The sequence below is a fragment of the Macrotis lagotis genome, chromosome 8 (genome assembly GCF_037893015.1).
Source record: "Macrotis lagotis isolate mMagLag1 chromosome 8, bilby.v1.9.chrom.fasta, whole genome shotgun sequence".
Taxonomy (NCBI): Eukaryota; Metazoa; Chordata; class Mammalia; order Peramelemorphia; family Peramelidae; genus Macrotis; species Macrotis lagotis.
In genome coordinates, this window is record NC_133665.1 from 45,425,705 (window position 1) to 45,451,278 (window position 25,574).

Consider the following 25,574-nt stretch of genomic DNA (forward strand, 5'->3'; position numbering starts at 1 on the left):
AAAGATAGGGTATAAGATATTTTAGATTTGTGTTTCCTTTTGGAAAATTGCAAATTTCTTTTCATGACTCCAAACTTTTCAATTAAATAAAAGGATTATTTAATACTAATTTTGTTGTGGTGGAGTTATATGATTGTGATTCATAGGGAAAAGCAAACTGATATGTCATCAAAGAAATATATAATAAAAATGATTGACTGTTCACATGATAAAAACAAGATATAACTAAAGTTAGAATGTTCTTTTATGATCCTCCCATGTTGGACAGGGCAGGCTAAAACTAAAGCTTTGAGCTCTGCCTTCAGATGATTCTGCCCTTGCCCAAGAGGAAGTAAAGTTGGGGAGGAAAAGATGGTCCTTGTGCTCTTGGAACCCCACAGGACTTATGTTATCTACCAGTTGGGATGAAAGGAGGCACCATGGATTTGGGAACACATATTAAGGGTTAGCTTTCTAGCTGGATTTGATGAATTCTGGGAGCTAGGAAAGAAATATTTAAACCATAAAAATATGATTCAAGTGGAAAAGTCTTTCAATTAAAAGGAAAATTTAAGGAACATGAGAAAATTCATACTGTTAAGAAACCTTATCAACATAGTAAGTATGGCAAGGTCTCCCATAGGTACCCAGAATATTGAACCTCAGAAGATTTCATACTGGTGGGAAACCCTATGAATGTAATACATGTGGAAGTCTCTTTAGACTTAATTAGGCATTACTTAATCAACAATCAAATTGATGAGAAACCATTTGAATGCAATGAATGTGGTTAGACTTTATGATTAAAAAAAAAGATAGCTTAATGAATATCAGAACATTAATGGTGTGGCGAAACCTTTCCAGTGTAATAAATGAGGCAAGGCTTGCTAGCTCTTCAATTTTAACAAATATCAGAGAACATACACATATATACAAAATTCTTCTTACACTTTTCCCTTCCTCAGATACCCTAAGACTTAGTCCCTCAGTTCATTATAATCTTTTACCTTTAGAATGTACTCTGTTCAGCTGCTTTTCGCAACCTTTGTTTGCTTCAGAACCTTGTAGTGGGTAAAAATAGCTTGACCATAAGGGCTACAAGAGTAGAAGAAATAAAACACGGGGGGGAAAATTAGGAATGATAAGAGTTTGGAAGCAAAAAGAAAAAAATGAAAGGAGCACAAATAATTTAAACTAGGTTATTGAAAACTTGACCAAATGGTAGATTATGAAAAATAAAAAGGGACACAGGTCATGGAGAAAATCTTTGATTCTCTGCTTAATGTCTCATTTTTAAAATTTAGGGTACTAAATCAAATTTACAAGTATGAAAGCCGTTCCCCAACTGGGCCAAAGGATATGAATAGGCAGTTTTTCAAAAGAAGAATCAAAACTCTCAATGTCCAAATGGAGGGAAAATGCTCTAAATCATTGATTAGACAAATGAAAATTAAAGCAACACTTAATATTTATCAGATTAAGCTAAAAAAAGGAAAATGACAAATCCTAGATATGTGAGAATGGATACACTAATGTGTGGTGGGTAGAGCTATGAACTAGTCCAACTATTTTGCAAAGAAATTTGGAACTATGCCGAAAAGACTAGACATGTTTTTGAACCAAGACTATTGCTACTATGTCTTTAAATCTGAGGAGATTTTAAAAAAGAGGAAAAGGATTCATATTTTGTTTTTAAAATCTTTATAGAATCTTTTTCATCATGTCAAAGAGTTGGAAACTAAGGGAATGTTCATCAATTGGTGAATGGCCAAATTAGTCAATGTAATATGAGTATGATGGAATGCTAATTAGCTGTAAAACACAATTCAGGGCATAAGTTCAGAAAAATTGGGAAAGACCTATATAAACTGATGTAAAGTGAAGTAAGCAAAACCAGGTGAACAACCTACATAGTAATAGCAACATGGTAAAGTTAAATCAAGTTTAAAAAGTTTACTGACTGACCTACCACAATTCTAAAGGACTCATGATAAAGCATGTTATCTACCTCCAGATAACAGATCTGATAGATTTGGAATGCAAATTGAAGTATATTATTTTCCAGTTTCTTTTTCCTTAGCTGTTTTTGGTGGGGAGGGGTGATGAAGGGAACATGATTACGTTGGACACTTATTTTGCGTTATTATATTATTATACTTGTTTGTAATAGATTTTAGTTTTCCAATCTTCTTAATGGATAAGGAGGCAGGAAGGAGAGAATTTGGAATTTAAAAGGATAAAGAAGTCTTGCTTAAAGACAAATAAAATAAAATGGAGCAACAGAACTTGACAACTTCATGAGAGCAAGAATAACAATGTAAGAAAATTGGGAGCCAAGATGGCAGAATAAGAAAACCCCTACAGCTGAGTTCTCCAAACAACTTTAAAATAATACTTCAAAAATAGTGGCCAAGCCAACAAAAGATGAGGATGAGATATTTTTCCAGGATAAGACAAGTTAGGAAGTCAGAGTGTTTCCCTGGAGTGGAAACACTAGAGTCAGCACTAGAAGTGGTTTGAAAGTGGATTCAACAGCAACAGCAAATTTCAAAATTCTAAATAGAGAGATGGTGTATGAATTGGGAAAAAAAATCATAAAAAGATTATAGGAGGGGGGGCGGAGCCAAGATGGCGACAAGAAGGGATCTAGTCTTAGGAGCTCTCTGATAAAATTCATCAGCTAAGGACTCTAACTAAACTTTCGAGAGACAGAACCCACAAAGGGACCCAGTGAGGCAGTTCTCCTATGCAAGGTAACCTGGAAAAGAGCAGAAAGGCTCTGCTCCCCGGGGTCGGAGAGGCGGCCCACCAGAGGGGTGGCCCACCAGAGCCAAAGAACCTCAGCCTCCCCAAGGCAGCCCCAGGGCACTGGGGGTCTCAGCTCACAGCAGCGGGGGAGTCTCCTGAGCTGCACCCCGAGGAGCACTGGGCACAAAGTAGGGAAACAGTGGGGGACCTCTGCCAGAGCGAGCATGTGGAGCCTAGCCCTCAGGGCACACAGCAAGCAGCAGCATCTTTCCCCAGCCCTGATCCAGGAAACAGAAGCAGGCAGAGCCAGTAAGCAGGAGCCCCCAGGGCATGAGCCCATTGAGCTGAGGGAGGGGAGTGAAGAGAGACTGCCTAGCTCTGTCCTCTGCCCCTGAAACTGGACTCTGGGGCTCTGACCACATTCAGATCCTGACCACAGTCTAGGCCCCCCCATAGAACAGCAGCCCCCCCCACACACACATCAGCCCCTTGGCAGAGGGGGGCACTTATGGTCATTCACAGACCAGGAGGGAGGACAGAACCTCATACACTGAGACCCTTGTGGGAGTGTCCCAAAAGCTCAAGAAACACCCCAAACCAGGCCCAGGCTGGGAAAATGAGCAAGCAGAGAGACAAAAAGAAGACTACTGAGTAATATTTTGCAAATGAGCCCAAGGAGGACCAAAATACTCAGTCTGAAGATGAGGAAGCCACAAGCTCCTGCATCTAAAGACTCCAAGAAAAACAGAAATTGGGCTCAGGCTATGATAAAGCTCAAAAGAGACTTTGAAAATCAAATGAGGGAGTTGGAAGAAAAACTGGGAAAAGAAAGAAGAGAGATGCAGGAAAAACATGAAAATGAAGTCAGCAGCTTAGTCAAGGAAATCCAAAAAAATGCTGAAAAAAATAGCACGCTAAAAACCAGCTTAGGTCAAATGGACAGAACAGTTCAAAAAGTTATTGAGGAGAAGAATGCTTTAAAAAGCAAAATTGGCCAGATGGAAAAAGAGATAAGAAAACTCTCTGAGGAGAACAAATCCTTTAGACAAAGAATAGAATTCAGGGAGATTTTTGAATTTAACAGAAATCAGGAATCAATACTTCAAAACCAAAAAAAAATGAAAAATTAGGAGAAAATGTGAAATATCTCATTGAAAAAACAACTGATATGGAAAACAGACTTAGGAGAGATAATTTAAAAATTATTGGAATACCTGAAAGTCATGATCAGGAAAAGAGCCTTGACATCATTTTCAAAGAATTACTACAGGAAAATTGCCCTGATATTCTAGAAACAGAGGGCAAAATAGAAATGGAGAGAATACACCAATGCCCCAGAGAAAGAGATCCCAAAAAACCAACCCCTAGGAATATTACAGCCAAGTTCCAGAACTCCGAAGTCAAAGAGAAAATATTACAAGCAGCCAGAAGGACACAATTCAAATACTGTGGAGCTGCAGTCAGGATCACAAAGGACTTAGCAGCAACTACATTGGAAGCTCATAGGGCTTGGAATACAACATACCGGAAGGCGAAAGAGCTTAGAATGCAGCCAAGAATGAACTACCCAGCAAGGCTGAATGTCCTCTTCCAGGGAAAAAGATGGACTTTCAATGAACCAGGGGAATTTCAAAGGTTCCTTTTGGAATGGCCAGAGCTGAACAGAAGGTTTGATCTTCAGATACAGGACTCAGGTGAAGCATGGAGATTGGAGGAGAGGGGGGAAATATGAGGGACTTAATGAGGATGAACTGCATGTATTCCTGCATAGAAAAATGACACTGATAATACTCATATGAACCTTCTCAGTTAATAGAGCAGGTAGAGAGAGCTTTTGTAGTTGAAGCACAGGAGAAAGCTGAATTCGAAGATAAAAATATGGTGTAAAAATGGAGTCAATAGAAAAAAATGGAAATGGAATGGGAGAAAGAAAAAGGAGAGGGGGAATAGTCCAAGATATTTCACATAAGACTTTTTTTTATTACAATGAGCTATTGCAATGATATGGAAGGGGGGAGGCAAGGGGGAATGAGGGAAACTGCTCTCATCAGAGATGGCTAGGAGAGGAAACAGCAAATATACTCAATGGGGTATAGACATCTGGAGTAAGAAGGAGGGGGGAGCAGGGGGAAGGGGTAGGGATGTGAATAAAGGAGGAGAGAATGGACCATGGGGGGAGAGTGGCCAGATATAACACATTTTCTTTCTTACTTCTTGCAAGGGGCTGGGAATGGAAGGCCTGCCCAGGACCACAGGGCCAGGTGGATTCTGGGCCTAAGGGGTGGTATGGGGGCTCAGGGCTTCTTGGCCCCGGGACCAGGGATCTGTCTGCTGCGCCACTCAGCTACCCTACAGCAGAGTCATAGTGAAAGGAGAGAGAAAATAGAGTACATGGTAGTGGAGAAATAAGAAAGGAGGGAGTTGTAATCAGCAATAGCAAAGGTGGAAAAATATGGAAATAACTTTTGTGATGGACTTATCATAAAGAATGAGATCCACCCATGACAGAGTTGTTGGTGTTGGAACAAAGACTCAAGCACATTTTTTGTTATGATTATTTGGGGGAGGGTGCAGGGCAAGTGGGGCTGGATGGCCTGCCTGGGGCCACATAGCCTAGTGATCTTTGGGTGTCTGGGGCCGGATTTGGACCCAGGTGCTCCTGGCTCAAGGGCCAATGCTCTGTCTGCCACCCAGCCACCCCTACTATTATTAATATTTTATTTTATTTTGGGTCTTTTCTTTCTGTTTTTTTTGGTTTTTGCAGGGCAGTGGGGATTGGGTGGCTTGCATGTCACATGGCTGGGTGATTGTTGGGTTTACAAGGCGGTGCTCATGGCTCCAGGGCTGTTGCTTCGTCCATTGTGCCACCTGGCCATACCTACAATTATTACTATTATTTTTTTTTATTTTAATTTTTTTCCTCTCCCCTTTACTTTTTTCGCCCAAACAAGTCTATCTATATTCATGGGGGAGGAGGAGGGGTATTTTGTTTACTTATAAACAAGAATATTTTATTAATGTAAAAAAAATTTGTACAAAATGAGAATAAAAAAAATAAATTTAAAAGAAAAAAATGATAATGAATTGTACATGAAAGTGAAAAAAAAAGATTATAGGAGACTGTACCAGCCCTGGGTGCAGGATCAGGCACTGTTTGGCAATTCCATTGCCTATAACATTTCCAGATTGCATTCTATGATGTGGAGAAACACATGTAGTTAAATGGAGCAAGGCCCCTGAGGGGCACTATCAATTGTAGTTTAAAGAGATTAGGATCAGGCTACAAGCAAAATTGTATAAAAACCAGGGTATAGGCCAGAAGAGTAGGGTTTATAAGTCTCCTCAGATCACACCACCTTGGAAGCACTGAAAACTTTTAAACCCCCTGAAAACTTTTAAACCCCCTAGAATTAATTCAGAAAAGAGCACTGAAGAAAACCCTAAAACTTGTGAAAGTGCCTTTCCACCTATCAGGAACAGAGTCCGTGTTTAACATAAAGTTCAAAATCAAGAAATAGGTTAGAAAAATGAGCAAAGAACCATAAAACATTCTGACCATAAAACATTGCTATGACAAGACAAACCAAGACACATATCAAAAGATCACAATAATGTTAAAACAGCTATAAATAAACCCTCAAAAAAAAGTGAATTGGATGCAAGCCCAACAAAAATTCCTGGATAAACAGAAGTAGATAGGAGAATAAATTTAGAAACCAGAACTCTACAAAATGTTTTTTACTTGAATCAGCATGCCACACACAGAGTTAAAATAAGGGGCTGGAGCAGAATATGTTATGCTTCAGCTGAACTTTAAAAGAATCAGAGGTAGCAATTATGATCTCAGATAAAACTAAAGCATAAATAGATGTCATTGGGGAAATTACATTACTGGTGGAGTTGTGAATTGATCTAATGATTCTAGAGAACAATTTAGAACTATACCCAAAAGATTGTGCATATCCCCAACAATACCTTTATTAGGTCTGTATCCCAAGGAGATCAGAAAAGGGAAAAGACCAACATGTAAACAATATAGTAGTTCATTTTGTAGTAGCAAAGAATTAGAAATTGAGAAGATTCTCATTAATTTTGGTGAGACTGAACAAATTGTGGTACCTGAATGTTATGGAAAACTTTTTCTATAAGAAATCATGAGCTGGTAGATTTTAGAATAACCTGTAAGGACTTAACATGAAGTTTGAACAGAACTTGAACATTGTACACACATTAACAGCAATATTGTGTGATAACTATGATAGGTCCTCTCAGTAGCTCAATGAGCAGTGACAATTTTTTAAAATATAAATTTATTTTTCCATATATACAAAGATAGTTTCTAACATTCTTTTTTTGATAAGATTTTGAGTTCCATATTTTTCTTCTTCTTTTCCTTTCCTTCCCCATTCCCCTTGCCAGTGAATAATCTCAAATAGATTATACATGTATAACTAATATTAGCAACAAAACCCAGCAGGAAGTGAGAAAAAGAAAAATTCAGTTTGAAATAACTGTAAGCTGTATAAAAATATTTGCGAATCTATCTGCTGAGACAAACGCAGGGACTATATGAACACAATTACAGGACACTTTTCACACAAATACAGACTTAAATTTGAGAAATATTAATTGCTCATGGCTTAGGCTGAGCCAATACAATAAAAATGATAAGTCTACCTAAATTACTTCCCTTATTCAGATAAGTGAAATAAATTATAAAATAGTAAGTTATTGTATAAAGCTAAAAAATAATAAAACTAATCTGGAAGACTAAAAGGGTCAGAATATCACAGTAATTAATGGGAGTGGGGAGGATTCAAAGAAAAGTGGTTTAAAAGGTTCAAATTTCAAACTATATTACAAAGCAATCATTCAAACAATCTGGTGCTGGCTAAGAAATAGAGTAGTAGATCACTGGAATAGATGTAAGTACACATTTCACACTATTGAGTGACCCTAGTAATTTAGAATTTGATAAACTCAAGTTTTAGGGGCAAGAACTTACCATCTGACAAAAATTGATGGGGAAAATTGGAATTTTTTTTTTGCATGAAGTAGGCATAGACAGTATCTCATACTATTTGCCAAAATAAATTCAAAATGGGTAAATTATGTAACCATGAAAGATATCTTAAGCAAGATAGGGGGATGTGAAAAAATAATAAATAACATTTCCCAATGGGTGAGACCAACATCTCATACCCTATACCAAGATAAGATCAAAATGGGTACAGGATTTAGACATAAAGGACTATTATAAGCAAACTAGGAGATCAAGGAACAGTTTACCTGTCAGATCTATGGAAAGGGAAATAGCTTATGACCCAGGAAGAGACATATCATTACAAACAAATTAGATAATTTTGATTATATTAAAAAGCCATGAAAAGAAATGTAGTAAATTGGTAAAAAATTTTACAACTAGTATTTCTGACAAAGGACTCATTTCTAAATTATGTTAAATTTATAAAAAGTCAAATTTATAAAAAAAAAACCCAAGCCATCCCCCATCTGACAAATGGTCAAAGGATATGCAGAGGGAATATACAGATGAGGAAATAAAAGCGACTCATAGTCATATGAAAAATTGTTCTAAATCATTACTGATTAGAGAAATGCAAATTAAAGCATCTCTGAGGTACCACCACCTCACACCTCTCAGACTGGCCAATATGACCAGAAAAGACAATGATCAATGTTGGAGGGGATGTGGGAAGTCTGGGACACTAATACATTGTTGGTGTTGCTGTGAACTCATCCAGCCTTTCTGGAGAGCAATTTAGAATTACGCCCAAAGGGCAATAAAAATGTGCATACCTGTTGATCCAGCAATACCACCACTGGGCCTATACCCTGAAGAGATCATGAAAAAGGGTAAAAACATCACCTGTACAAAAATATTCATAGTAGCCCTGTTTGTGGTGGCAGAGAATTGGAGGTTGAGTGAATGTCCATCCATTGGTATATGTATGTTATGGAACGTTATTTTTCTATTAGAAACTAGGAGGGATGTGAATTCAGAAAATCCTGGAAGGATTTGCATGAACTGATGATGAGTGAGATAAACAGAACCAGAAGAACATTATACACCCTAACAGCAACATGAGGGTGATGATTAACCTTAATGGACTTGCTCATTTCACCAGTGCCACAATCAAGGACAATTTTAGGGTGTCTGCAATGGAGAATACCATCTGTATCCAAAGAGAGAATTTTGGAGTTTAAACAAAGACCAAAGACTATTACCTTTATTTTTTTAAAAAAGGGTATCTTATTATGTAATTTTGCTATCTCTTATGTTTTATTTTTTCCTTAAGGACATGATTTTTCTCTCTCAACATATTCAATTTTGATCAGTATATAGCATGGAAACAATGTAAAGACTAACAGACTGCCTTCTGTGGGGGGTGGGGGCAGGGAAGTGAGATTGGAGGGAAAATTGTAAAATTAATAAAACAATAAAAGAAATCATTTCCCAATTGAGGGATGGTCAAAGGATATGAACAGGCAGTTTCAGAGGAGAAAATCAAAACTATCTCTAGTAATATGAAAAAATGATTTAAATCATAAAGGATTAGAGAAATGCAAATTAAAACAACTCTGAGGTACATCACACACATAAGATTAGTTAATTTTAAAGAAAAGAAAAATGACAAATTTTGGAGGATATGTAAAAAATTGGAACACTGATAAATTGTGAAGTTGTGAACCGATCTGACCATTTTAGAACTATGTCCAAGGGTTATGAAACTGTCATTCTCTTTGACCCAGCAGTAACTCTAGTAAGTCTGTATCCAAAAGAAAGCAAAGAAAAGTGCAAGGAATATAGATGTAGATATATAGATCTCTATCAATATCTATATAGATCTATAAAATTTATAACAACTTTTTGTGGTGGCAAAGAATTGAAAATTGAGAGGATGTCCAGCAGTTGGGTTATAGTTGGACATGTTTTGGTATATGATTGTAGTGAAATGCTAATGTGCTTTAAGAAATAACAAGGGACATAGTTTTAGAAAAACTTGGAAGACATATATGAACTGATGCAAATTGAAATGAGTGGAACCAGGAAAACATTGCACACTATTACAGAAATATATGAGGATTATTGAGATAATGATCCAAGAAAATTTGGGTGTGAATTGAAGCTTACTTTTTTAACTTTTATTTTCTTGCTTTTTTTTCAACATGGCATTAATATATATTTTTCATGATTTCACTTGTATAATGTATATCAAATTGCTTGCCTTGTTGGATGGGGGAAGGGTGACAGGGAGGAAGAAAATTTGGAACTCATCTGTTTCATAGTTTATATAAATATTCATGTTTGTGAGTTTTGGAAGTTTAAAAAATTAAAATTTAAAATTATTATAAGGAGATTTTAAGAAATAGGGATAAAAAAAAAAAGAAATAGGGGCAGCTAGGTGGCACAATGGATAGAGTATGGGTCCTGGAGTCATGAGTACCTGAGTTCAAATGTGACCGCAGGCACTTAGTAATTGCCTAGCTGTGTGGCCTTGGGCAAGCCACTTAGCCCCATTGCCTTGTAAAAACCTTAAAAAAGAAAAGAAAAGAAATAGAATAAAATTTTGTGGGGTATCTTATCAAGTCAACTGTCATTTATCAAGCATGTATCTATATTCTAGGCACAGTGTTAAACAATTGATATTAGAATTATAAGCAGAAGCAAAGATAGTCCTTGTCCTAAAGTGGCATACATTTTATGCAACTTTATGTGAAAAGATAAGGCATAAAAGGAAACTGAAAATGGAAGTTGGTGGAAAGATGAGGGTATCCAACATAGGAGCATGGTAGAAAGCCTTGTAGAGATTGAGGCAATCAACCTGGAGTGGAATGAACACATAGTTGATCTTGTTATCTTCCTTACAATAGAGGTTCTGAAGAAATATGCTATAGTGGGAAAGGTCAGAGGATCAAATATAACTGACCTAGAAAACAGATTGGAGAGAGATGATTTAAGAATAAACTTCTTGAAAATCATGACTAGACCAAAAAATGGATACCATATTTCAGTAAAAGAAATCTGTGTCAATCCATTAGAACCAGAGAAAAAAAGAATACATAGAATCCATCAGTCACCTCTGGCGAGAAACTCCAAAAAGAAAACTCACAGGTATATCAAAGCCAAAATTCAGAACTTCTTAATTAAATGTATGTATGTATGTATGTAAAAACCAGATATATATACACATTTACATGTATGCATATACATACATGTAAGACTTGCCAACAAGGAGAAATAATTTTAGAATGTGGAATGCTTTTTCTTTTTCTTTTTTTTTTTAGGTTTTTGCAAGGCAAATGGGGTTAAGTGGCTTGCCCAAGGCCACACAGCTAGGTAATTATTAAATGTCTGAGGTTGGATTTGAACTCAGGTACTCCTGACTCCAGGGCCAGTGCTCTATCCACTGTGCCACCTAGTTGCCCCTGGAATGCTTTTTGAAATAAAAGCAAAAGAAACTTAATGGAAAAAGTAATTTACCTTGCAAAACTGTGTATTAATCCTATCAGAGAAAACAAATCTTTAATAGAATAGAAAACTTTAGGCATTACTAATGAAAACACCAGAGCTGAGGAAAAAAACTTGGAAATGCAGTAATAGAAGTCAAGACAAAACTAAAAAAGTAAATAAATGCATTTGTGTAACTGGATGACATTAGACAATGATGGAGTGCTTTCAAGTACAGAGAGAAGAGACAAAGGTCCTTTTAGGATCCTGATGTCTTTAGGGATTACAGCAGAGTTAAGTAAGACAGACACAGGACATGATTATTTATGATATTTTGTTGATTTTAAGAGAAAAGAAAAGCAATAAAAGAATATTAGGAAACAAATGAGAAGGCAGGGAGTTTCTATTTTTCTTGCATGAAATTCAAGAAAAGATGAGTATAAACACTGAGTAAGAAGGGACCACATATAAACTCTATAAAAGAATGTTGAAAATGATACATATAGAACATAGAAAGAGCTTGATATCAAACTATATTAAACTGTGATTCAATTGGAAAGCAATAAGTAGTATCATTTAAGAAAATGACAATTACATACCCAAATTTAGGGGGTTGCATCAACCAACCTGTAGAGGAAAATTTATATCTCTGTGTCAAAATGAGCTTGGCATACAGTTATAACAATCAGAAGAGAAACACTTCCAAAACTCCCAATTAAATACTACCAAAAAGAAAAATCAAAGTGATAGAATTAAATCCAAAGAAATTGCTAAAACTAATAGCTGATTTTTAAATGTAAATTTACTTGTATTTTATTCAATTAAGGAATATTATTTTTTCTTCCAACTTCCCTTCCTTCTACCTCCAAGAGAAAAAAAAGATCAAAAAAACCCTTTTGTAAACAAAATATAATCAGAGAAATTCCCTTATTGATCATGTCCAAAAAAAGTCTCATTATGCACCCTGTCACCTTTATAACATGTTTGATTAATCATCTTATTTACTGCATTTATCACAGTTCTTATTTCTTCCATTGTTATTTGTCTTTACAATGTTGTTGCTATTGTATAAATCGGTCAAATTCTGCTCTCTTTATTCCTTTATCAGTTTATACTATACTCCTCAGGTTTCTATAAAATTGTCACTTTTTTAAAATTTAAATTTTATTTTTAAAAATTAACACCTTATCCCCCACTAATTGGAAAAGAAAAGCCAAAACTTTTGTAATAAATAAATATAATCAAATAAATCATTCCCACACTGTCAGTGTCCAAGTATATGTGTCTCCTTCTAACATTAGATTTTTTGTTTTTAGGTTTTTTTTGTAAGGCAGTGAAGTTAAATGACTTTTCCAAGGTCACACAGCTAGGAAATTATTAAGTATCTGAGACTGGATTTGAACTGATGTCCTCCTGACTCCAGGGTCTGTACTCTAGGCCACTTAGTTGCCCCCTAACATTAGTTCTAAAAATTTTTCATTGATTCTCTGAAATTATGGTTGTTCACTATGTTGATCAAAGTTCTTAAGTCTTTCAAAGTTGTTTTTAACTGTGGATATGTTATTGTATAAGTCATTACAGTTTGCTCACATTATCTTAATCTATACATGTCTTACCAAGTTTCTCTGATACTATCCTTCTTATCATTTTTTTATAGTACAATGGTATTCCATCACATTCATGTACTATAATTTGTTCATTCATTCCATAATTGAAGAGAACCATCTTAGTTTCCATTTCTTTGCCACCACAATAGAATATTTATGTACATATGCATATGTAAAAATGTATAAATATCTACATATATATCTATACACATTCATTTTATACATGTTAACTTGACTTTTTTTCATTTCTAAGATTTTATTTATTTTGAGTTTTACAGTTTTTCCCCATTCTTACTTCCCTCCCCCTACCCCCCCACAGAAGGCAATTTGCCACTCTTTACATTGTTTACATTGATCCAAATTGAATGTGATGAGAGAGAAATCATATCCTTAAGGAAGAAACGTAAAGTATAAGAGATAGCAAGATCAGACAATAAGATATCGGTTTTTTTCCTAAATTAAAGTTAATAGTTTTTGCTCTTTGTTCAAACTCCACAGTTCTTTCTCTGGATACAGATGGTATTCTCCATTGCAGACAGCCCCAAATTGTCCCTGATTTTTGCACTGATGGAATGAGCTAGTCTATCACGTTTGATCATCACCCCCATGTTGCTGTTAGGGTGTACAGTGTTTTTCTGGTTCTGCTCATCTTACTCAGCATCAGTTCATGCAAATCCTTCCAGGCTTCCCTGAATTCTCGTCCCTCCTGGTTTCTAATAGAACAATAGTGTTCCATGACATACATATACTACAGTTTACTAATCAGTTCCCCAATTGAAGGACATTTACTTGATTTCCAATTCTTTGCCACCACAAATAGGGCTGCTGTGAATATTTTTGTACAAGTGAAGTTTTTACCCTTTTTCATCATCTCTTCAGGGTAAAGACTCAGTAGCAGCATTGCTGGATCAAAGGGTATGCACATTTTTGTTGACCTTTGGGGGTAGTTCCAAATTGCTCTCCAGAAATGTTGGATGAGTTCATAGCTCCACCAACAATGTAATATAGCGTCCCAGATTTCCCACAACCCTCCCAACAATGATCATTATCCTTTCTGGTCATATTGGCCAGTCTGAGAGGTGTGAGGTGGTACCTCAGAGAAGCTTAAATTTGCATTTCTCTAATAAGTAATGATTTAGAGCAATTTTCTTTCTTTTTTAGGTTTTTGCAGGGCAATGGGTTTAAGTGGCTTGCCCAAGGCCACACAGGTAGGTATTTATTAAGTGTCTGAGGCTGGATTTGAACTCAAGTACTCCTGACTCCAGGGTCTGTGCGTGCCACCTAGCTGCCCCAGAGCAATTTTTCATGACTGTTGATTGCTTTGATCTCCTCATCTGTAAATTGCCTTTGCATGGCCTTTGGCCATTTGTCCATTGGTGAATGGCTTTTTTTTTTAATTTGACTCAGTTCTCTGTATGTTTTAGAAATGAGTCCTTTGTCAGAAACATTAGTTGTAAAGACTGTTTCCTAGTTTACTACATTTCTTTTGATCTTGGTTTCAGTGGTTTTGTCTGTGCAAAAGACTTTTTAATGTAATCGAAATCTTCTAGTTTGTATTTAGAGATGTTCTCCATCTCTTCCTTAGTCATAAACTGCTCCCCTTTCCATAGATGTGATAGGTAAATTAGTCCTTAATCTTCTAGTTTGCTTATAGTATTTTTTTTAATGTCTAAATCTGGTATCCATTTGGCTCTTACTTTGGTATAGGATGTGAGGTGTTGGTCTAATCTAAGTTTCTTCCGTACTAACTTCTTATTTTCCCAGCAGTTATTATTGAAGAGAGAGTTTCTATCCCAATAGTTGGACTCTTTCGGTTTATCAAACAACAGATTACTATAATCATTTCCTGCTATTGCACCTAGTCTATTCCACTGGTCCACCACTCTATTTCTTAGCCAATACCAGACAGTTTTGATGATTCATGCTTTATAATATAATTTTAGATCAGGTAGGACTACGCCACCTTCTTTTGGACTTTTTTTTCATTAAATCCCTGGAAATTCTTTACTTTTTATTTCTCCATATGAATTTACTTACAACTTTTCTAACTCATTAAAGTAATTTTTTGGAATTTTGATTGGTAGGGCACTAAACAGGTAGTTTAGTTTTGGTAGAATTGTCATTTTTATTATATTAACCTATTTATGAACTAACTTGACCTTTTTAAAAATTTTCTTTGGGTACAGGTCTCATGTTGGTCATTCAAGGGCTATGTACAATTGAATAGCATTTGGTCATACTTTCAAATTGTTTTCCAAAATAACTGTTTCAAATTGTAATTCCACCGGCAGTATATCAATGTGCCTTTTTTCCTGTAGTCTCTCCAGCATTTGTCATTTTCCTTTTTTTTGTTATCTTTGCCAATCTGATGAATTTAAAGTATCAAAATTTTAGTGATCTAGATATTTTAGAAATTCTAAGAATTCTAGTTCATCTTGTGGAAGAGCTATGTTTTACTTTGAGGCTTTGCTTATAGGTATTTTGGAATTCTTTTCTGGACTTGTCTTTTGGTCATTTGTGACATCATAATGACTCTATTTCTTTTTTTTGTTTGTTTAGTTATTCTTATGATTTGCTCTGGGCAACCCACCATTGTCAACCTAGTTAGAAGCTCTTAGGACTGAATCTTCCATCTTTGTAACTTTAGGGGACAGCCTTTTTCTTGTGCTATATTGTCCTGGTCCCCTGTGGGAGAGAATGCCATTCTCTTTGCTGATCTTTCTCCCATGTTCTGAAATATTGGGCTAGAGACTAAATTCATCTAATGCGTTGGGTGTCCCTGAATTGATATACTGAATACTGAATCTTTCACAGTATCCCTGCGAGACTGGGCTGTTTGGCGAGTCTGAAGTCTGCATGTCCCTGAATTGCCGCCCTAGCACACAGTACTAGACACTGAATCAGTGATCCCCATCTACTCTGTTCCATAGTTTGTACTTTGGAAACTTTCCTGTAGTTCAAATTCATAATCTTGCACTTGAAAAATTTTCTTCAATTTCTCAATTGCTATTTCATCTGGCACTGTTGTAGTTTGAGTAGTAATGGGCAGAAAGGCTCAATTGCTTCTTCATTTTCTTCTATTTTGACTCAGTCTTTGTATAACCTGATTTTTTTTTAACAAATAAAATATGGAGATCATTAACTAATCTTTTCTTAAAAATGAAGAGGAAAACTGAATTTCCAACATCAAAAATGAAAAAGAATTTACAGCAATTAATGGAATAAAATAAATTATTTGGGACTGTTGTGCTTATACAACTATTATCTAAATTAAATGAATAAATATTTAAAGATATGAAATATACAGATTAACAAAACATTCAATAGTAAAATACCTTATTTCAGAAAATGTCCTTAAATAAGCAATAAATGAACTCCCAAATAAAAAATCTTCAAGATTAGATGGGTTTTCATATGAATTCTATTAGTCTTTCAAAAAATGATTAATTATAATATTTTATGAATTATTTACAAGAATAAGGAAAGAAGAGAGATACTAATATCCTTTTAAGGTAATGAATATGATCTTGAAATCCAACCAGGGAGTGATAAAGCAGAAAAATAAAACTGTGGATCAATTGTTTTAATCTTTCATTTTCCCTTTATTATATATATGTTTTAGGTTTTTGTAAGAAAAGTGGGGTTAAGTGGATTGCCCAAGGCCACATAGCTAGGTAATTATTAAGTGTTTGAGACTGGATTTGAACCCAGGTACTCCTGACTCCAGGGCCAGTGCTTTATCCACTATGCCACCTAGCCGTTCCCCCTTTATTATATTTTTAAAAGATTTTATTTATTTTGAGTTTTACAATTTTTCCCCTAATCTTACTCCCCCCCACCCTCCACAGAAGGCAATTTGTCAGTATTCACATTGTTTCCATGGTATACATTGATCCAATTGAATGTGATGAGCAAGAAATCACATTCTTAAGGAAGAAACATAAACTAAAAGAGATAGCAAGATCAGACCATAAGATATAAGGTTTCTTCCCCCTAAATTAAAGGTAATAGTCCTTGGTCTTTGTTCAAACTCCACAGTTCTTTCTCTGGATTCAGATGGTATACTCCATCGCAGACAGTCCCAAATTGTCTCTGATTGTTGCACTGATAGAATGAGTGAGTCCATCAAGGTTGATCACCACCCTCACCTTTATTACATTTTATTATGTCACTTTTTAAATTTATATTTATTTTATTTTTGTACAAATGATTTTTTATACATTATTAAAATTTTCTTGTTTAAGAGTAAACATATAAGAAGGTGGCATAGTCCTACCTGATCTAAAATTATATTATAAAGCGCATATAAGAGTAAACATATATAAACAAAATATAGACCTTCAAAAGCAATAAAGTAAAGGAAAGAGGAAAATAATAATAATAATAATAATAATAATAATGATAGGGGAAGCTAAGTGGTACATTGGATGGAGCACCTGAGCCTAAATCCGGCCCCAGACAGCCAGCAGTCACCCAGCTGGGCAAGCCACCCCAACCCTACTGCCCTGCAAAAACAAACCCAAAACTCAAAATAAAATGATAATAGTAGTAGTAGTAGTAGTAGTAGTAGTAGTAGTAGTAGTAGTGGCGGCCAGGTGGCACAGTGGACAGAGCACCAGCCCTGGAGTCAGGAGCACCCAGGTCCAAATCCGCCCTCAGACACCCAACAATCACCCAGCTGTGCGGCCCCAGGCAAGCCACCCAACCCCATCCTCCCTGCAACCCCCCCAATAAAAAATAACAATAATGATAATAAAAAATGTGGTTCAGTCTGTGTTCTAACACTACCAGTTCTGTCACGGGTGGATCACATTCTTTAGGGAAGTCCATCACAAAAGCTACTTCCATAATTTTCCACTGTTGCCATTGCTGATCGTAACTCCCTCCATTCATACTTCCCCACTACCATACACTATTTTCTGTCTCCTTTCACTTTACCCCTCCTCTTAAATATGATGTAGGGTAGCTGAGTGGCACAGCAGACTAATCACCGGCCCTGGGGTCAAGAGGCCCTGAGCCCACCTACCACCCCTAAGGCCCAGCAACCACCTGACCCTGTGGTCCCAGACAGGTCATCCAATCCTAGCCCCTTGCAAGAAGTAAAAAAGAAAATGTGTTATTTCTGACCACTCTCCCCGTGGTCCACCTTCTCTTCCATCACTCACATCTCCCCATCCCCCATCCCTCTTTTCTCCTTATTCTAGATGTCTATACCCCATTCAGTATATATGCTGTTTTCTCTCTGAGCCACCCCTGATGAGAGTGAAGGTTCCCTCATTCCCCCTTGTCTTCCCCCCCTGCAATAGCTCATTGTAATAAAAAAAAATCTTATATGAAATATCTTAGCCTATTCTATCTCTCCTTTCTCTTGCTACCATTACATTTCCCTTTTAGCCATTGACTCCATTTTTACAATATATCTTCAAACTCAGCTTTCTCCTGGGCTTCATCCATAAAAGCTCCTTCTACCTGCTTTATTAAATGAGACGTTTCCTATGAGTATTATCAGTATCATTTTTCTATGCTGGAATACATGTAGATCATCATCATTAAGTCCCTCATATCTTACCCTTCTCCTCCACTTTCTGTACTTCACCTGAGTCCTGTACCTGAAGATCAGACTTTCTATTCTGCTCTGCCCATTCCAGCAGGAACATTTGAAATTCCCCGGGTTCATTGAAAGTCCCATCTTTTTCCCTGGAAGAGGACATTCAGTTTTGCTGGGTAGTTGATTCTCGGTTGCATTCTGAGCTCTTTTATCTTCCAGAATATTATGTTCCAAGCCCTACAAGCCTTTAATGTAGTTGTTGCTAAGTCCTGTGTGATCCTGACTGCAGCTCCACAATATTTGAATTGTGTCCTTCTGACTGCTTATACTATTTTCTCTTTGACTTGGGAGTTCTGGAACTTGGCTATAATATTCCTGGGGTTTTTTTAATCTTTTTCCGGGGGAGATTGATGGATTCTCCCAATTTCTATTTTGCCCTCTGCTTCTAGGATATCTGGGCAATTTTCCTGTAGGAATTCTTTGAAGTCAAGGCTCTTTTCCTGATCATGACTTTTCAGGTATCCCAATAATTTTTAAATTTTCTTTCCTGAATCTGTTTTCCAGATCAGTTGTTTTTTCAATGAGATGATTCACATTTTCTTCTAATTTTTCATTCTTTTGATTTTGAAGTATTGTGTCCTGACTTCTCATAAAGTCAGCAGCTTCCTTCAGCTCCATTCTACATCTGAAAGATTTGTTTTCCTCAGATAGCTTTCTTATCTCTTTTTCCATCTGGCCAATTCTGCTTTTTAAATGGCTGGGGTTCACTGCTTGCTCTGGCAGGGCCCCCCCTCCCCCACTGATCTTCCACTTTGTGCCCTGTGCTCCCCTGGTGTGTACTTCAGGAAACTGCCCCTGCTGCCATGAGCCGCAGCTGTCAGCACCCTGGGGCTGCCTCTGGGAGGCTGAAGGCCCTTCACTCTGGCAGGTCATCCCTCTAACCTGGTGGAGTGGAACCTTTCCGCTATTTTCCAGGTTACCTTGGAGAACTGCTTCACTGGATCTTTCTGTGGGTTCTGTCTCTCGAAAATTTAGTTAGAGTTCTTATTTTATAAGTTTTTGAGAGAGAGCACCTAAGAGAGACACTTCTCCTGTCATCATCTTGGCTCCGTCTCCTGGATCAATATTTTTAATGAATATTGTTGCTTAATTATTGAGTAAAACATTAGCAAGGGGTTACAACATTATAAAGAGAATATAGAAATTATTAGGTTGGATTTACACAAGGAATATGTTTGATTTAATACTAGGAAAATTATCAATGTAAAAGGCCATATTAGCAAATAATAGAAAATATAGAATCATCAAAAGATGCAGGCAAAGCTTTCAAAAAAAATATCGTACCCTCTAGTTATAGTAACAAAGTTTTTTAAATAAAAGAATGAAAAAAGTATAAGAATAAGTTGACCATTTCTATTTATTATTTATTATTCTATTTGTAGTATAGAGATATGAGAGGACTTTCTAATAATGAAAGGGAAAGTCACATATCATTTTACATAGTTCAAAAATGCTAGCTATGGCAATGAATCAAGAAAAACAAATACAATAAGTACTGGCAAAGAAGAAGTAAAAGCATTGTATATTGGAAATGCCATTACTTAGACTATCCTGGAGATTCAATTAAAAATTAAGTGAAATAAATAATAAGATCACAGTATTATCCCAAGATCCAGCAGAAAGAGAAAGAAAAAGAATTTCTATTAAAAATAAAAATACATATTTGGGGGTCTAGCTATCAATATATAGCAATTACCAATACAACTATATAATACTCTTTCCAGAAATGAAGATGTCAGTGTAATAAATAATGAGAGTATTAACTAAATTTTTAATGATTTAGAATCATGCAGATCAAACTATCAAACAGCTATTTCATGGGGTTAGACAAGAGAATTCAACTGGAGGAGTAGAGTCAGGACTCTTAAAGGGAATAATGAGAAAAAGGGGGGGATAAAGAGGCTTATAATGTAAAATCTCAAACTAAAAAGCAGTAATCATGAAAATTATTTAGTGCTGAAAACAAGAATATTAAATGATAAAGATTAGGTGCCCAAGACTCAGAAGCAGTTGATTTGTAACTTTGTGTCTGAAAAAAAAACTAAGAATAGTTATTGTAGTAAGGACTTACTATTTGAAAAATACTGCTGAGGAAAACTGGAAAGCATTATAACAGAAATTAGATGTAAATAAAAATTATTGACTATATACCACAATAGAGTGTAAATGCTTATAAGACTTAGGAACAGGGAAAGAGATACCTTTTATAACAATGAGGAAAATAAGAAATCACAGTAGATAAGGTAGACAAATTTGATTACAAAAAAATTAAATATTTTCTATCCAAACAAAATCAGTCACATTTAAACTTGGAAGGGAAACAATTACCTTGGGGAAAATCTTTGCAGCAAATATTTCTAATAGGGATCTGGTATTTAAGATGTATGGGGATTTGGTATAACTATTTAAGAGCCAGAGCTATTTCCCAGTTGATAAATGGTAAAAACAAATTTCATAAATGAAGAGTAGGTAATCAAAGACTGTGTAAAAAAATTCTTCAAATATGATTATCAAACTAAAATAAATTCAAATTAAAACTATAAAATCCAATTCACTCATCAGATCCAGAGTCTCTCCTTATTCTAATCATTTTCCACCCAGCCACCAAAATGATCTTTTCTAAAACATAGGTCCAATCATGTGGTTCCCTATTACCTTTAGAAACAATTATAAAACCCCTTGTTTGCCTTTTTAAACTGCAACCTATCCCCTACCATTTACTCTTCCATTCCAGTGACATTTTCTTGCTATCCCTTGCACCTCTCTATGACCTTTCCCTGACCCTTAACCTTTGAACAGAGGTCTGTGGGCAGTGTTTGTAGAACTGACTAAGGCATTTGATATGATCAGTTGTGAGGGTTTTTTGAAAATTATGTCAAAATTTGGTTGCCTGGAGAAGTTCATTATTATCATCCATTAATTTCATGCTGTCCAGTTTCTGACTAGTAGATGATACTCTTGAGATTTTCCAGTCACCAGTGGAATGAAACAAGACTGTGTCCTTGCTCCCATGCTTTTTGGTGTGATGTTTTTAGTCATGTTATCAAATGCCATGAGGATGATCACAGTAGGTCAACTACTACAGTGATGATAAATTCTTCAACATGAAAAGGCTACAAAAGACAGGAACAAAGTTGAGGGAGTATTGGTACATGATCTTCTGTTTGCAGATGATTGTGCACTCAATGTAGCCTCTGAAGCTGAGATGCAACAAAATAAGGATTGATTCTCTGCTGCTTGTGCTAATTTAGGTTTAACCCATTAAAACCAAGAAAATACAGGTGCTCCCTCCACCAGCAGCACACCAATTCATATGTGGGAACCATCAATTACAGCAAAAGGAGAAGCTTTGAGTACTGTGGACACTTGGCAGTGCCCTTTCCTGGGAGGTACACATTGACAAGGAGGTTAACATCTTCATTGCCAGAACTAGCTTGGTATTTGGGAGGCTCTGAAAAAAAGGTGTGGGAGAATAGAAGTTATTAGATGAACCACCTAATTTAAATTGCTGTATGCCTGTGAAACCTGGACAATCTACCAGTACCATGTCAGGCAACTGAATCATTTCTATTTCCATTGTCTTAGGAGATTCTGAAGATAGCCTGGCAGGAGAGGGTCCTTACTAAGGTCCTTTCTCAAGCTAAAGTGCCAAACATTACAACATTACTACAAAAGAACAACTGTGGTGAGCTGGGCACATCCTTAGAATGCCAGATGTACATTTGCCAAAGACTGTTTTTTGGATAACTCAAATGAGCAAGTGCTCATAAAGGGGTGATACAGGACACTGAAGGTTTCTCTTAAGTACTTTAGAATTGATTGTGCAGCATGGGAAACACTGGGACAGGACCTCCCAGCATGACATGCCTTCATAAGTGAGGGTGCTGCACTCTATGAGTAAAGCAGAATTGAAGAAGTTCAAAGAACATATGAGATATATAAATTTAGAGTACCCACCCCAAGTGTTCACTTGGAGGATTTGTACCCAACCTATGGTAGAACATTCAGAGCTTGTATTGGTCTGATCAGCCAAAGTAGGACACACTGTAATTTGTCTCAAGCAGAGTGATATCATTTTGGTCTTCTTCGATAATGGAGGAGAAGAACCAACCAACCTAGGACTGCAATGTTCTTTTTCACTTCTGTTTCCAAGTTTCCCTTGCTTCCTTCATGACTCCACCAATATACTATCTTATGCAAGAAGCCTTTCCTTTACTCTATTACTAATGCTGTTCTTCTGGGATTGCCTTTCATTTCTATTCTTTATATCTTGTATATACATGATTTGCATTCTATATCTCCTATTACAGTGGAAGCTCTTTGAGGTCAGGGCCTTTTTTGGGGGCTGATCTTTGTATTCTTTGCTCTTAACACAATGCCTGGAACATAGTAAATGTTTAAATATGCTATTGATTTATTGCTTAAGTGAAGATTATTAAAATTTCTTGTTTAAGGTTCTCTCTATCTCTTTTTTTCTCTCTGTCCATCACTCTCTCTGTGTCTCTCTCCCTCTCTATCTGTCTTTGTCACACTCTCTCTCTATGTGCCAGTAAATATAGAGACAGGGAAGACAGGGTATCTGATACAGCCCTTATTCACCTCTAGCTTCTTCTAGAGTGTTGGAAATACGTTGAGAAATTGACTAATAAAAACTTCTCTCAGGACTGTAGAAAAGAAATAGAAATGAAGAGGAAAATGAGAAGCAATTATGTAGGAGCAGACAAATAGGTTCTTATTAACCTTTTCCTCTTATAGCAGAGTGCAGTGGAAATTGTCTTGGATTTATAGTCAAAGAACCTAGTATCAAATCCCAGTTCTTTCACTTACTTCCTTATTCTTATGGTTGTTTGTCCTTCTTTCTCAGAGATGATGACATCAGGGAGATAATGCTGTACCATGCAAGTAAACTGGATTTAAGTGAAGGAGGTCTGTGCAGTCACCAGCTTCACCATTCTCCAGAAAGTGGCCAAATATGAATTAGGATGACTAGAGATGGTCCTGGGTGCAGTGGGTTCCATTATCATCTCTATAGAGATGTTTCTCACAACTGTTTATCCAGTGTTAGTCTAGCTCCTAAATTATAGTTTCAGATTACCAGCTTTTTTTCAGATATTCCAAATTATATATTCCTACATGACACTGGCAAGTCACACTCAATCCCTATAATTCTCAGTTTCCTCATTAGTAAAACAAAGACCTCTTTCAATTCTAAATCTGCAATCCTGTTAAACAAAATCAATGAGCAGTTAATAGTTAATCTGTTAGGTTGGAATAACTATCGATCTTTTCAGCTAAACTAAATAGTTCCATCTAGAGAAACTTCTTTGGCAATACTGGTTGCTATTTCGAATCAGAAAGTGGTTTTAGGTGAGGGAGAAAAAGAAGTTGGGAAAATATTTTTGTTTGATTTTCTTCACATATATGAAACTGCCCTAGATGGTCTAATGTGAATTGTAAAATAGAACATTCAATACAGCTGACCTGAAATCTAGTATAGCTACTTTGAATTAGTATTCTATTATTAATTTCACCTTTTGCTTATTAAGAATTATGTATGTTGTTAATGCTGCTTATTACCTCTGATCTATTTTCATTAACCAGTCTAATAAAAACAATAAAACATGAACAACTTAATTAAAATGTAATTTGTATGAATTTTTTAAAAATTTCTTTCTTCTTCTAACAGATTTAATTAAGTGTGATTCCAGTGTCACTTCTTTTCACTTTCTTGGCATGAACATCCTTGGGTTGAATTTAAGCCTTTGTTTCCCCATTTCAACCAGTTCATCCTTGCTTTAGCACGAATAGTACTTTCTCTAAAGCCTCCCATTGTTTGCCTTAGGTTTTGTACTAATGCATATGGCCATGTAATGAAGTAACCTTTACAAGCATAACTGATCCTTAATGCACTTTACTGCTTTTCTGTGTCTTCTATAGATGTAAAGTATTTTATAATTGCTGCATTGTAAAAATTCATTCTCTTGTTTAAAACTTTATTGCTGGAAGGCATCTGTGTTGCTCAATGAGGTAAGAATGATTCTGATACACACAAACTACAGTTACTCTTCAAAGATGTTTCTTTTCTTTTGCCTCTGACACCCTTTAAAACTGGTTTTGTTAAAATGTACCAAGTGTACCTCCTGCAAAAATTTTGTTTGGTTTTGAATATAAATAGTGTTTCCCTGTGGCCTAACTGGGGGTATTTTCTCTATGAGTTAGATAAAATATAAGGGAAACAGTGAATTATTGTTCCTCTCTGTCACTGGAAGAAAGCTCTTTGTTTCCTTGGAACAGACAGAAAAGCAGGGCGGGTATCTGGGTGTCAGGCTGTGACTGTTGCTATTGAGACAGTGTATTGGTTTATTTATTTATTTTTTCTGCTTCTTTTCTAGGGATTTATTTGTGGCTTTTCAATAGCAACAGGTGCAGCAGCAAGACTAGTGTCAGGATACGACAGCTATGGAAATATATGTGGGCAGAAAAATGCAAAAGTGGAAAGAATATCTAACAGTGGCATCGACCACACCCATCGGAAGTGAGTAAATGAACATTGAAGCATTTAAATAGCTTTGGGAAGGCACATATTTGCGTTTCCTACTTTCATAGAATAAAGTATACTTATTAACTTTAACTCTCATTGTTAATTTTAAAAATATTGCTTTCTTTTACCTAAATACTTCTTCATTTTCAATAAGAAAAATATTTCTAGTTAAAATTAGCTGCTACAGTTAAATGTGTACGTTTTTTAGATGTGCACATAGACTTGATTCTAGTAAATATTTTGCTCGTGTATATATGTATGTGTCCCTCCCATTTTCTCATTGTCAGTTTTAGTAACAGAATAAATATTTAAACTAGAGAACAAAATATAAGATTTTCTTTCTCAGATTATATTTGGATAGGGAAATAGAGAACGGAACTGTTGATTTTTTAAATGTGTTAAAACAATGAAGATATCTTTAGGATTTTGTGAAACTTCTGCTAGACCACCACTTTTGTAACACTTTAGTATTTTAGATTTGGTTTCTTACAATCGTCTTGTAATTTTCATTAATTTTGAAATGATAACTTAAACAAGTTTCATTCATTATCATAGTTTTAAGTTTAAGGTATATATGCATGTGTTGTGGAATGTGATTCATTTAGGCCATTTTTATGTTTT

General features: G+C 35.9%; 2 protein-coding genes across 3 annotated transcripts in view; both read left to right on the forward strand.

Moving 5' to 3' along the window:
* Positions 1–25,574, forward strand: part of GRID2IP (Grid2 interacting protein) — an 898,914-nt gene that overhangs the window by 392,145 nt on the left and 481,195 nt on the right. The window lies entirely within an intron of this gene.
* SLC44A1 (solute carrier family 44 member 1) overlaps positions 1–25,574 on the forward strand; it is a 187,061-nt gene that overhangs the window by 43,644 nt on the left and 117,843 nt on the right. For both annotated transcript variants that reach the window (XM_074196783.1, XM_074196785.1), the window contains exon 3: positions 24,805–24,947. In XM_074196783.1, coding sequence (XP_074052884.1) covers positions 24,805–24,947 — 143 coding nt within the window. The remainder of the gene's footprint in view (positions 1–24,804; positions 24,948–25,574) is intronic.